The 13,452-nt window shown below is 38.5% G+C and overlaps 1 protein-coding gene across 15 annotated transcripts in view; it reads left to right on the top strand.

Annotated features, from left to right (window-relative positions):
- The window catches only part of HECW1 (HECT, C2 and WW domain containing E3 ubiquitin protein ligase 1), a 400,600-nt gene that overhangs the window by 160,644 nt on the left and 226,504 nt on the right, over positions 1 to 13,452 (top strand). For all 15 annotated transcript variants that reach the window (XM_078377440.1, XM_073002583.2, XM_073002582.2 and 12 more), the window contains one exon: positions 3 to 110. In XM_078377440.1, the coding sequence (XP_078233566.1) occupies positions 3 to 110 (108 nt within the window). The remainder of the gene's footprint in view (positions 1 to 2; positions 111 to 13,452) is intronic.

Here is a 13,452-nt window from a genome sequence, read left to right as displayed (position 1 = left end):
AGATGAGGTCTTGTCTGAAAATTTCCTGGACTACAAAAATCGTGGTGTGAATGGCTCTCACAAAGGTCAGATTGTCTGGAAGATTGATGCCAGCTCTTACTTCATAGAAGGTAAGTATTCTACAGTGGTCAATTATGCTTTGACAAAGCAGGAAAAAGTGACCTCCCAACATTGTTTGAAAATGTTTTATGTACAGCAGTAACAACGGTGACCTTGACTGTATACTTGAGATGAAGCGGTGCTTTATGAACTACTGAAGTATGAATGTATTAGGTGGAACTGGATGAGGGGATTGAAGGAGCAGTCATCAAATTTGCTGATGAAACAAAGCTGGGGGGGAATCACAAATACTTTAGAAGATAGACTCAACATTCAGAAGGGTCTAGACAGACTTGAACATTGGGCCCCATCCAATAAGATGCAGTTCAGTGGTGGAAAAAGTAAGGTCCTGCACTTAGGCAGGAGAAATCAGATGCACAGGTACAGGATAGGTGGTACCTGGCTCGACTAGTACCTGTGAAAGGGATTTAGGTGTCCTGGTGGACCACCACCTAAGGATGAGTCAGCAGTGTGCTGCAGCTGCCAAGAAAGCCAACACAGTCATAGGCTACATCAACAGGGGGATAGCATCAAGATCACGGGAAGGGATAGTACAACTCTGTACTGCGCTGGTGAGGCCGCGCTTGGAGTGTTGTGCCTAGTTCACAATACAAAAAAAGATGCTGAGGCCCTGGAAGGGCAGAGAAGAGTAACAAAGATGATAAGGGGACTGGAGGCTAAATCCTATGAAGAACGACTAAAAGAACTAGGTATGTTTAGCTTAACGAAGAGAAGACTGAGGAGAGACATGATAGCAGTCTTCTAATATCTGAAGGGTTGCCACAGGGAAGAGGGCATTGATTTGTTCTCCATTGCACCTGAGGGTAGGACAAGAACCAGTAGGTGGAAACTCGTCAGAGGGAGATTCAGCCTGGAAAGAAGGAGGAATTTTCTGACGGTGAGAACCATTAAGCAGTGGAACAGCTTGCCTCCCAATGTTGTGGGTGCCCCATCGCTGGAGGTTTTCAAGAAGAGATGGGACAGCCATCTGTCCAGGATGGTACAGTGGTGCCCCGCTTGACGATTACCCTGCTCCACGACGAAATCACTTCATGATGACGTTATTGTGATCGCAAAACGATGATTGAATCGGGAAAATCCGTTTTATGATGATCAGTTCCCTGCTTCGTGAACCGATTCTTTGCATTACGATGATCAAAAACAGCTGATTGTTGGGTTTTCAAAATGGTCGCCCGCTGTTTTCCAGACCTATTTCCGAAAGACAGCGACTGAAAATGGCTTCCCCTACGGAGGATCTTCGCTGGACGATGAGGTATTTCGCCCATTGGAACGCATTGAACTGGTTTTCAATGCATTTCAATTGGTTTTATTCTTTCGCTTGACAACGGTATTGCTTAACAGCGATTTTAAAGGAACAGATTATCGTCATCAAGCAAGGCACCACTGTATGAGGTCTCCTGCCTTGGGCAGGAGGTTGAACTAGAAGACCTTCAAGGTCCCTTCCAACCCTATGATGATTCTGTGATTCTATGAAATATATCCAAAATCCTTTTAATAAGGATGAAATTAAGCATGAACTCCTCATTACATCATACAAAGAAAAGGTTTTGCAAAAGTTGCTGATGCTTCTGTTCTTCATGTGGCAATGATTGTGTAATGGACTTCATATTTTTTATGTATGGAAGAGTCACTACATCTCAATGTTGTTTCTTACTCTGCTAAAATTCAGAGTGCAGATCTTTGGGGCAAGAATCTTTCTTCCTACCTTTTGTAACTCTGTAAAGTGTCATGTAATTTGATCATAAATAAATAATTACATTAAAATGTAAGGTAAAGGTAAAGGTTCTCCTTGTCAATTAAGTCCAGTTCTGTCTGACTGTAGGGTCCAGTGCTCATCCCTGTTTGTAAGCCGAAGAGCCAGTGTTTGTCCATAGACATTATCCGTGGTTATGTGGCCGGCATAACTATACATGGAATGCAGTTACCTTCCCACTGAGATGGTACCTATACATTTACTCACATTTACATGCTCTCAAACTGCTAGGTTGGAGTTGGGACAAGCAAACGGGAGCTCATCCTGTTGTGCGGATTTGAACTGCCAGCCTTTCTATCAGTAGCCCGATGGCTCTGTGGTTTAACCTGCAGTGCCATCCGCATGCCTACATTAAAATGAGTTTAGTGCAAAAAACAAAGAAACAAATGAATGTAAATGTTTTCAACATTATCTCATTTTTGAGATATCCATCATAAGCACATATATGCTAAAGCCTAGCAATTTCAATTCATACCACATTGATACAGAGGCTGCAGGCCACATGGAGACCTCACAAATATTTTTGTTGCCCTGGCCATCCTCTCCTACTGCCTGGAAATGTGGTGTGATATGGTGGTCTTTATAATAAGGCGTGGATGCACTCTTTACCTTGCTTCCCAGCTGATTAGTGCCCTTGGAAGCCTTTATTACTTCCTGACTACTATCCATCATGACAGGAAATCATGACGTACCTGTGATGCCTGTGTCTGCAGTTACCCATTTCCAGAGAGCCCAGGAAAACAAAGAGAGATTGTTCTTCTCTGACACCTTTCCCAACACATATCTTCTGGGAAAAGGAAGTCTGAGATTTAAAGAACTAGTTATTTGATTAATCCTGTAGTGCTAACAAGGATCCTGAATAAAGGCCATAGTATCTCATGCAAACTGTTTATCATTGAGATACATATAGAGACTATGAGATGTTCCTACTCATGGAAGTGGCCCAGGATGCACAATGTTAAGCATTGCTGTTAAAGAGAGTCAGTTGTATTCTCAAAGGCTTTCACGACCGGGAGCTGATGGTTGTTGTGGGTTTTTCAGGCTCTTTGGCCATGTTCTGAAGGTTGTTCTTCCTGACGTTTCGCCAGTCTCTGTGGCCGGCCTCTTCAGAGGACTGGAGTAGGAACTCTGTCCATGCTTTGTTGCTGTTTGTTGGATAATTGAGTATTTATAGCTGTGGGAACAGCTATTATCCGTTTAGGGAGATAGGGTGATGATGGTGATCAGCGTGTTTTTGTTGTGGATGTATTGTTGTGATAAAGGGGAGAGATTATCTGTCACTGTGATTGATGGGTGTCTTTAGCTGGTCTTTTATGTGCCATGATCCCTCGTCCTTGTGGCTGGGTAGAGTTTGTTGACCTTTTGGAGGCCATATTTTTCAGTGCTAGGAGCCAGGCCTTGTTCAGTTTTAGACTTTCCTCTTTTTTGTTGCTCTCCTGGTGTTTATGGATTTCAATGGCTTCTCTGTGCAGTCTTAATATAATGATTGCTGGTGTTGTCCAGTACTTCAGTATTTTGAAACAGAATTTCAAGAGCTTCAACACATGTAATTGGGACATGGAAAGTGACAACTATGAATCAACATAAAGGTGAAATCATAAAGCAAGAAATGGTATGTTGAACAATGTAGTACTTGGTGTGAACAAACTAAAGTGGATCAGAATAGAACATTTTCAGACCATTATAAAGTGTTTTATTCTCGATATAATAAAATCATCATAATTATGTGCCTCTACTACTTAGACAAGATGTAGCACAAACAGTTAGGGTCTAAAATGAAAAGTCTGACTGAATAATATCAGAATTCTTTGAAAAACTATCCACATAACAATCTTTGTAACCAGAAATGCTGAGAAAGAAAGAAAAAAAATCAAAAGCTTTTCTGCAAGTATCTAGGAGAGAATTGATCACATGACAAAATAGGAGGCACAGATAATAGATGATTGAAATACAAAAGCAGAAAATAAAGCAGAACTAAATAATGTTGGAGAATTTGGCCCAGGAGTCAGGAATGAAGCCGCATAGCAATGCACGGAAATTTGTGAAACCAACAACTAAGCAGATGGCTGTACACATGGATGTCATCAGATGGCCAATATAGAACTCAAACAGACTATGTGATTGGAAGTAGTCCTCTCTTTGCGAAGTAAAACTATGGCAAAGAAAGCTAGAAAATTTTATTGCAGGAAAGGGAAAGAAGATAAGATTCATAAATAGTGTCAAATATAGACAGGGTCAAAAGGGGGGATTAGGGATACCACAACTTCAAAAATATATGAAGCTTTACAAATAAACCAAATTATTAAACTTATACAAATTGACGAGACTTGTAAAAATTCTGATTGGGTCAAAATGGAAAGTGAAATGAAAATGGACATAGTAAATAAGTATATTTATACTACTAAAAAAATTGGAAAAGGAGAACAAATACAGAACCCATTCATTTCTGAAACATTACGGATATGGAGAAAACATAGTAAAACATTGCTCCCCCCCCAGTATCCCCTTTATGTCCCCTCATGGATCACCCAAATTTTAAATCTAAAGAGAAATATGCACAATTTAAGGAGTGGAAGCAAATTGGAATATATAGAGTTAATGACTTATTCGATTCAGGGGAACCAATTACTATTAGGCAAATAGAAGAGAAAACAAAGCAAATAAAAAGCAATTGGCTACAAATAAAACAAATAAGAAGTTTCGCTACTCACAACAAAAAACTGGCTTTCTAAGAACATTAACTGAATTTGAACAATATTGTATTCAAAAAGATAAAAATAAAAGAGAGGACTAACCTCACTAATATATGAAAGCATTATTGAGAAAGAATATGGAAAAGGTGGAGGATCTAAAACAGTGTGGGAAACAAATTTAAATATTAATATATCTGAGGAAATTTGGACAGGAATTTGGAAAAAATACCCATATAAATCTATATCAGCAAGTGCAAAAGAAATGGTTCTAAAGGTAGTGCATCGGTGGCATCTATACGTTACAAAGCTACATAGAATTAATAAAGATATATCTGATAAATGTTAGAGGAACTGTGGACAAAAAGGAACTCTGGAACATATGTGGATCTCTTGCCCCCAAATAGAAGCTTTTTGGCAGGAGGTAATTAGATGGATAGAGACACTGACTAATCAAAAAATAAATATTAATGAAACATTATTGTTATTTTCATTATTCACAGGGGGAAATGAGAAACTAAACTATAAAGAATTAATTGCAAATCTTATAGGCACCGCAAGATTTGAAATCGCTAAAAATTGGAAAAAAGCCCAAGATCTCTCATTGCAAGCATTTACAAGTAAAATATGGCATACAATGCTGATGGAAAAAATGACTAATAAAGTTAGATTACATAGAGGAGAAATAAGCCACAGTCAATTCACTGAAAATTGGAAGCCATTATTAAAATATGCTGACAAAATAGACTTTGAGACACGTGGATTGAAAAGAAATTTAGATTGTTGGTCAATATTTCTTTAAAAGGTGACGGGGAATGGTATATATGTGATTTGGAGAATTGTGGGGAATAGCTTTGTATTTATTATTTGTAATATGGTCGATTGTCTTTTCATTCTTTATAAATAAAATTAATTAATTAAAAAAGAGTACCCAGAGATGTCTCCAATGTAGAACTAAGATTGGAAACTGGTCAAATTAAAATCGAAGCCAGAATATGGATTACAATTCTCATGTACTGGCTCAGACTGTCTTATCTCCCTATTCGTCTTGCACCATTGATCCTGCAAGACACCTTAAAGTCAAAATGGGTTCAGTTAATTGAGCAAAAAATAGCCTCTTTGGGTCTCTCTAGGTTGACTCTGTTAACCATGGGAATGGAACAGGCAAAGAAAATAATCAAGCAGCGCATTGAGGACTGAGAGACAAAATGATTTAACCCAGTGATGGCTAACCTTTTTGAGCCCGAGTGCCAAACGGTGACACAAAACCAAGTTATTTCTTTCAAAGTGCCAACACTGCAATGAAATCTGAATACTGATGTTTTAGTTTAGAAAAAACAACTCATACAGTTGTCTGAATTAATCATCACCTTTTGTCTTCAAAACATAACAGAACTTTCAATGATACAAACACTTTTTATTGAAAAATAACCATTAACTCTAGTAAATGGAAACAAATATTAAAGTAATACAAGCCAGGTAATTTATACAAACGTTTAAAATAATTATATGCATGTATTTTTGATCAGGGATATTCGACTTGGCATGCTTTTGCACAGTGTGATTTTTTGATGTTGAATGCCTGCTGATAATTTGTCAAACCTTGGCCCATTTGCTGTTAGTTTGAGAGCAACACATGCAGCACCCAGACAACCCAGATAATGTGGCTACTGACCTTGAGCCAGACATCCTGGAGAGTGAAGTCAAGTGGGCCTTAGAAAGCATGGCTAACAACAAGGCCAGTGGAGGTGATGGCATTCTAGTTGAACTATTTAAAATCTTAAAAGATGACACTGTTAAGGAGCTTTTTTCCCCTAAACTTTTAATTCTACAGCATTAACACAGAACCCTTTGACAAGAAAAAAAAAAAAACAAGTTCCCAAAGAGACACTCTGCTTTGATGAAACAAATTCAGGGTAACATTTATACCAGATAAAAGTACACACAACACACACAGCCCTATCTCGTTCCTTCTATTTTGTACATACATTTGAAGTTGCACGTTCCTTCCCTGCTTAACCTGCAGCCTTTCCCTCCTGCTTGCAAAGTCACCTTGGGCGGGAATGGAAGCAGTCATTTGACTCCCCGGGGCTAGCTGTAACCAATCAAGCAGGCTTATCTCCGATCTCTTAAAGAGATCTCTTAAAGAAGGAGTGCTGGAACCCTGGAAATTATCAAGAAGGGGTGGCTGACAATAGTTTGAGGTTTGCCTGTGGGGTGGGGTGGGTAGCGGGGGGGAAGTGCTCTGCTTGTGTACCAAGGGAGACATCTCCACATGCCACAGGCAGTACGCGTGCCATAGGTTCGCCATCACTGATTTAAGCAGTGCCCCAGAATGCTACCTTAGGGAGGACAATTTATACAAGGTTACAGTAGCACCTTATTTTGCCCAGAAGGAGCATAGAAGGGCATTTACTCTGGCCCGGCTTAACACACTACCTTCAGCAGTGCAGGAGGGACGGTATAAAAAGATCCCCTGGGCAGAGCACCTTTGCCCATGTGGAATGGAGCAGATAGAAACAATTGAGCACATCCTGTTGCGGTGCACATTTTATAAGGATGTATGTGAAGAACTTGTTTCCCTTCTGACTGGCCGATTTCCCTGTTGTACAGAGCAACAATGTATGCATGTGCTGCTGTCTGACTTCAATCCCATTCTTACACATAGGGTTGCCAGATTTCTTACTGCTGCAATGGGCATTAGAGAAAAGACCCTAAAAGCTGATGAGCCTCTGTAGTTAGAGCATGGTTTGCTAGAAATTCTGGAGTTGCTTTAGGGGAGATGCTTTGATGCTGTTGTTGATCACCTCAGAACCAAGTATTTGCATTTGACCCCAATATATTTGTATACCTCTGTATATTTATATATTTTGATATTTTATTTGTGGCTGGTCTTTGACTGTAATAAAGTTTTATCTATCTATCTATCCTCTCTGTCAGAACATGACCTCAAGCAGATTGTAGTACTGACCATGAAGGATTTATATATATAATTCTGGTGAATTTGACATTCATATAAAGAACAATTTTGCATTACTAAACTCAATTGACCACGAACCAGAAGAATTGTGGATTGAAACCAGAGATGTTATGAGGAAAAAAATGCAAAAAGATAATTGCTATAGTCAAACGAAAAGAAAAGCCTAAGTAGATGACTGATTAAACTGTTTAAAAGACTAACAATAGACCAGATGCAAAATTAAAAGGTGATTGAAATAGGATCAGAATTCTAAATTTAACTTTACAGTGACAATGTCAAGACAAATAGAATTGTTACAAAAACCAGTGCAGAGAAATGGAAGAGAGGAAAAACATGAAATTTCTTCCAAGAGATCTGAGATATGAAAGAGAAATATTAATGTAGATTAGGCATTCTGAATCAACAGGGGAATATGCCTGCCCATGATAAAATGAAGAGACAATGTACTGAAGAACTGTACAGAAAAGATGGAAGGATGATAGATCGTTTTGTAAAAGAATCCTGTAATGAAGAACCTGTAGTTTTAGAAAATGAAATGAAAGCTGCGCTCTGAGCATTTGGAATAAATAAACAGGTAAACGTAAGTGGGATATTAATAGAACTATTCCAAAAGATCAAATCTATCAAAATCCTAAGAAGAACATGCTACCAATATGGGAAACAAAATTAGCTCATAGACTGGAAACAAGAACTCAAAGGAGATACTCAGTAGTGACACTCAATAGTGCATTCATTTTCTGTGCAAGCAGACCTCTGTTTCAAGATTTTTCAACAAAGACTTTTAGCATATACTGTATAAAGAAATGCCTGATGTTCAAGCTGGATTCAGAAAAGGAAGATACACTAGATGTCAGACTGCAAATATACTTTGGCTACTGTGTTAGCGCAAGTACACAGAAATTCAGCAAAATAACTTCTGATCCAGATGGTTAAATGAATCATGCACACACAAGCAGCTTCTCCAGCACCAGACGTTTATTTACAGGCTATATACAGAAGTGCAGACCAGCAGCATAACATCCTGACACTCATCAGGAAGAAGAATAATACATATGCTGTACAGAGTCCACATATATACTTTTTCATAACTATCGGTGTTCAGTCATATTAGATATTGCATCATACATGAGTCAGCACTTTATAAGTCATCATGACTCAGCATTACAGCACACCTGTTCAATATGGTTGCTCATTAAGGCACGTTGTACTGCTCAGGCCTGTAAATTTTTCCTTGACATACGGAAATATACCAAGGAATTTTAGAAGAAAAACACTCCTAGCCAAGGTTTTGTAGCCAAGGTTTTGGGTGTGTGGGATCATGAAAGGCTATGGATACTTCTTAAGGAAATGGATGTATCTCAACATTTAATTGTCTTAATGTATAATCCAGGCTCTGCATAAGAAGCTATTTGTTACAATATAGAATATAGAGAAGTAGAATGGTTTTCTACTAACAAAGGTTTCAGAAAGGGTGTACTTTATCTCCGTGTCATTCAACTGTATGCAGAATATATCACGAAAAAACCTGGATTATATGCAAATGGAAGAGTAACATTTGGCAGAAGAAACATCAGCAATTTAGGATATGTAGATGACACCATATTACTGCCAGGAAGCAACAAGAACTTGAAACTATTCCTGATAAAAGTGAAAGAAGAAGGCAATGTTAGGATTGCTGTTGAACAGTAAGACAAAAATTACAATTATAAGAGAATTATAAAAATGTAAAGTTGAAAATGAAATACAGTGGTGTCTCGCTTAACGAGCGATTTGTTTAATGACGAATCTGCATAGCAATTGAGTCTTTGCGATCGCAAAAGCGATCGCATAACAATGTTTTAAATGGGAAAACATTGCTTTGCTTTGATCGGTAAGCTGTTTCGCTTACCGATTGTCGCATAACAATGTTTTTCCAACAGCTGATCGGCGGTTCCAAAATGGCTGCCAGGTAAAGAAAATGGCCGCCCGCTGTGTTTTTGCTCCCTTTCCTCGCTTACCGGGCAGCGAAAATGGCGGCCGCATGGAGGATTTCCACATAACGGTGAGTTTTTTGCCCATAGGAACGCATTAAACGTGTTTTAATGCATTCCTATGGGCTTTTTTTGCCCCGCATAGCGACGAATCCACATAGTGATGATTTTTTCAGAACGGGTTATCGTCGCTATGTGGGGCACCACTGTAATTAAAATTGTTAAAAATTTCCTAGACTTTGATTCATAATTAATCCAAAAGCAGCCAAAAAATCAGAAGAAGACTAAGACTTAAAAGGCATCAATGAAGGAATTAGAGAGGATCCTTAAATGTAGGGATTTGTCAGTTGAGACTAAGGGTAAAGTCATCTGTACAATTGTATTTGTTTGTTTACTTATTTGTGAAGAAAGGCAACAGAAACCAGATAAACCTACTTAAAATGTGGAGTTTTACATGGACCACCAGAAAGTAAAATATATGGGTTTGAGATAAAATCAAGTTTAACTCTCCCTAGAAGCAAAAATGATTAATTGAGACTATCATACTTTAGGCACATCATGAGACAAGACTCACTGAAAAGACAATAATGCTGGAGAAAAATGAAGGCAATATGAAAAGAGAAAGACCAAAAAAGAGATGGGTTGACTCAGTAAAGGAAGCTGCAGCCTTGAGTTTGCAAGATCTGAGCAGGGCTGTTAATGATAGGATCTTTTGGATCTCAGGTGAAGTTGGGTAAAGATTCAGAACATCTAAGAATATGCTTTCAGTGTGATTTTTATCAAAGACTGGAATGCAAGTTCATACATACTTTGTGGCAGAGTTAAGGTCATGAAAACTGAGTTAATAAAGGAATCCTTGACAGCTGCAAACTCATCCCTAATTATGCCTTCACTCTGAGGCTATAAAGCTGTTTAGTAGCAGTCAAAATTCTGTGAAACTTTACAGAGTTGTTCAGAACTAGGAAACTTTGGGAATTACATTTTTGAAAGCTCATTTGAACAAACCAATTTCAAACTGCATGCAATGAGTGCAAGTGGATTTTGAATTAACCTCTTTTGCTATTGATAATGGAATAGACCTAACTGGAAGTCAAATATGTGTTGAGGGTGTAGTCAACAATCTCCAGATCAGAGATTGTTAACTGACTGACAAATGAATACATGCAGCTTCCATGGTTACAAGTGAACTCTCATAACACTTATGCCAAGATGTTATTTGATTCATTCCGTTGATAAAGGAGCTTCCCACCAGCTGGCAATTTCCGTGTGGGAGATAATATATACTGAGAAAGAATTCTATTTTCTGCAAGCTAATTAATGCTACTAGGATTTACAGCTGTAAAACATCATTGTGCTATTCTAGCACTCTTAGAAGGCAATGTTTTAGGAACAAACAAAACACCAAATTTCAAAGAGTGTGCAGTAGAGTTTTTTGTATGTTTGTGTTAATTGGTTCCTGTGTTGAATAATGTGATTTGTGTCTAACCTATAATTGTGGTTTATTGATTGTTTCCAATTGAGCCAGAATGCAAAAAATGACCTCCAAAACTAAGAGTGGGGTTCAGAGAGAGGCTTAAAGTACGTACTGAATTGGCAAATATTAAATAAATGAACAGCAGTTGAAAGTATTTGATAAAAGAAATAAACTGTAAGTATCTATTAATGAGAGCTACTGTGTTTCAAAGGACAATCAGGACCAATGCTATACAAAGAGTTTTAAGTGTTGGTTTGAATTATAAATCACCAAGGTGATTACTGCTTAAAGAATTTTCATTTTGTATAGCTAAGCATGGTTCTTTTCAGTAAAATCAGTTTATCAAGTTGAAATAAGATCTTGAAGGATATTCTTTTAAAAAGTCCAGCTCCCAAATCGTCCAGCGAGCTATAGATAGATTCTGTATTCTGTAATACAACCTCAGAGTGGTCAATTGACCAGATGGGTGAGATATAAATACAATCAATCAATCAATCAATCAATAAATGCATCTGATTTAATCTCTTTTTTCAGCTGTCATCCATCATGTTTTAAGTTGCCAGATGATATAGGAACATAGGAAACTGTCCTATTGAGTCAGACCATTGGTCCATCCACTTTAATCAGACCATATTTATATTGAATGCCAGTAACTTTGTAGGGTAGTGCTGCAGAATTTCAGTGGTGTCAAGAAACCAAGGAGTCTCAAGATAACCCAGTGGCAGTAAGTCAATATGGTCTGCAGGATAACCCTCTTATGCTTGCTACAGTTCACAAAGTGACACTATGCAAGGGAAAATCACAGAAGCTGACTCCTGTTTTTAATCAGTTAATCACTTCTCACCCAAACATGAATCAATTGTCAGGGCTGTTTTTCAAGAAGTGTGAATGATAATTATAAGACTACAAGGTAGCAATAGCATTGTTCACACATGTGGCATTCTGTGGGAATCAATGTAGGATTTCACACTTAGTAGTGATTTAGGAACCTGCAATTGATATTCATTTCTTTTAAATGGGTCTCCAGCCTCCATATATATCTTTGCTGTTCCTCTTTCAAGTTTCATTTTATAGTGCTTTTCTTCCAAAATTATCACTTGCATGCCATTCAAAGAATGTCCAGGTGTATTGAAATGTTCTGAAACAGGTTTTTGTGTGTTACAATTCCTGATGTCAGGTTTATATTCATTGATTCTTTTCTGCAGAGAATGTATTGCTTCTCCTGTAATGAATGGGAAACTGCATTGTTGGCAAAGGATGGCATAGATGACAAAACAGGAACAAGAGGCCTGCCACCAATGGGTCACGAATGGGTTTTAGATTATATTTATGGTGTCTGTGAGTGGTCTCACTTATGGGCTGAAGGGGACAACTAAGATACTTCCCAAGATTGGATGTCCACCTTGTCTCCTTAACATCATTAGATCCTTCCATGAGGGAATGAAAAGCACTGTAGTTTTGATAGCTGAACATTAGATCCCTTTGACATCCGAAGCGGAGTGAAGGGCTGTGTCCTCGCACCAACCCTTTTTGGGATCTTTTTTGCTGTCATGCTGAAGCACGCCTTTGGAACTGCAACGGAAGGTGTCTATCTCTGGACTAGATCAGACGGAAAGCTCTTTAATCTCTCTAGATTGAGAGCAAAGACCAAAGTCCAACTGAAATGCATGCGGGACTTCCTCTTCGCAGATGATGCAGCCATTGTTGCCCACTCTGCTGAAGACCTCCAACAACTCATGAATCGTTTCAGCAAGGCCTGCCAAGACTTTGGACTAACAATCAGCGTGAATAAAACACAAGTCATGGGCCAGGGCGTGGACTCACCTCCCTCTATTACCATCTCCACACAAGAATTGGAAGTTGGACTTTGGTCCTTGCTCTCAATCTAGAGACTTTGTGTACCTTGGCTCAACAATCTCTGACACACTCTCTCTAGATGTCGAGCTGGAGAAACACATTAGCAAAGCAGCTACTATGTTCTCTAGAGTCACAAAGAGAGTATGGCTCAATAAGAAGCTGACGGCACATACCAAGTTCCAGGTCTATAGAGCCTGTGTCCTGAGCACACTCCTGTACTAACTAACTAACTAACTAACTAAGAAGATATTGTGTGTGACACTGTAATTGTGTTGCCAGAGTAGATGTGGGGACTGAGCTGGGATCTGGGTTTAGTTCTCATCTGTATGAGTGTTGTGTAATCTGTTTTGTGTTAATAGTTGATTGAGACTGGAGTGTGAATGTGTGTAAACAAGAAGAGGCCTGCCACCAAGACCTTGGAAGAGTGAAGTATTCTTGTCAAGAATAGGTTTTAGATTATATTTATGGTGTCTTTGAGTGGTCTCATTTCTGGGCTGAATGTGACAACTAATAATGTTTCGTCGTTTTATTTTCTGGATCTGTCTTTAGGATGAAAGTTATTGAAGCCTGATAGAATTTCTCCAGTGCTTCTTTACCATGGTTCCAAA

The sequence above is a fragment of the Pogona vitticeps genome, chromosome 6, assembly GCF_051106095.1.
Source record: "Pogona vitticeps strain Pit_001003342236 chromosome 6, PviZW2.1, whole genome shotgun sequence".
NCBI lineage: Eukaryota > Metazoa > Chordata > Lepidosauria > Squamata > Agamidae > Pogona > Pogona vitticeps.
The sequence above is the reverse complement of the archived record's forward strand: the minus strand, read 5'-3'. Positions and strand labels throughout refer to the sequence as shown.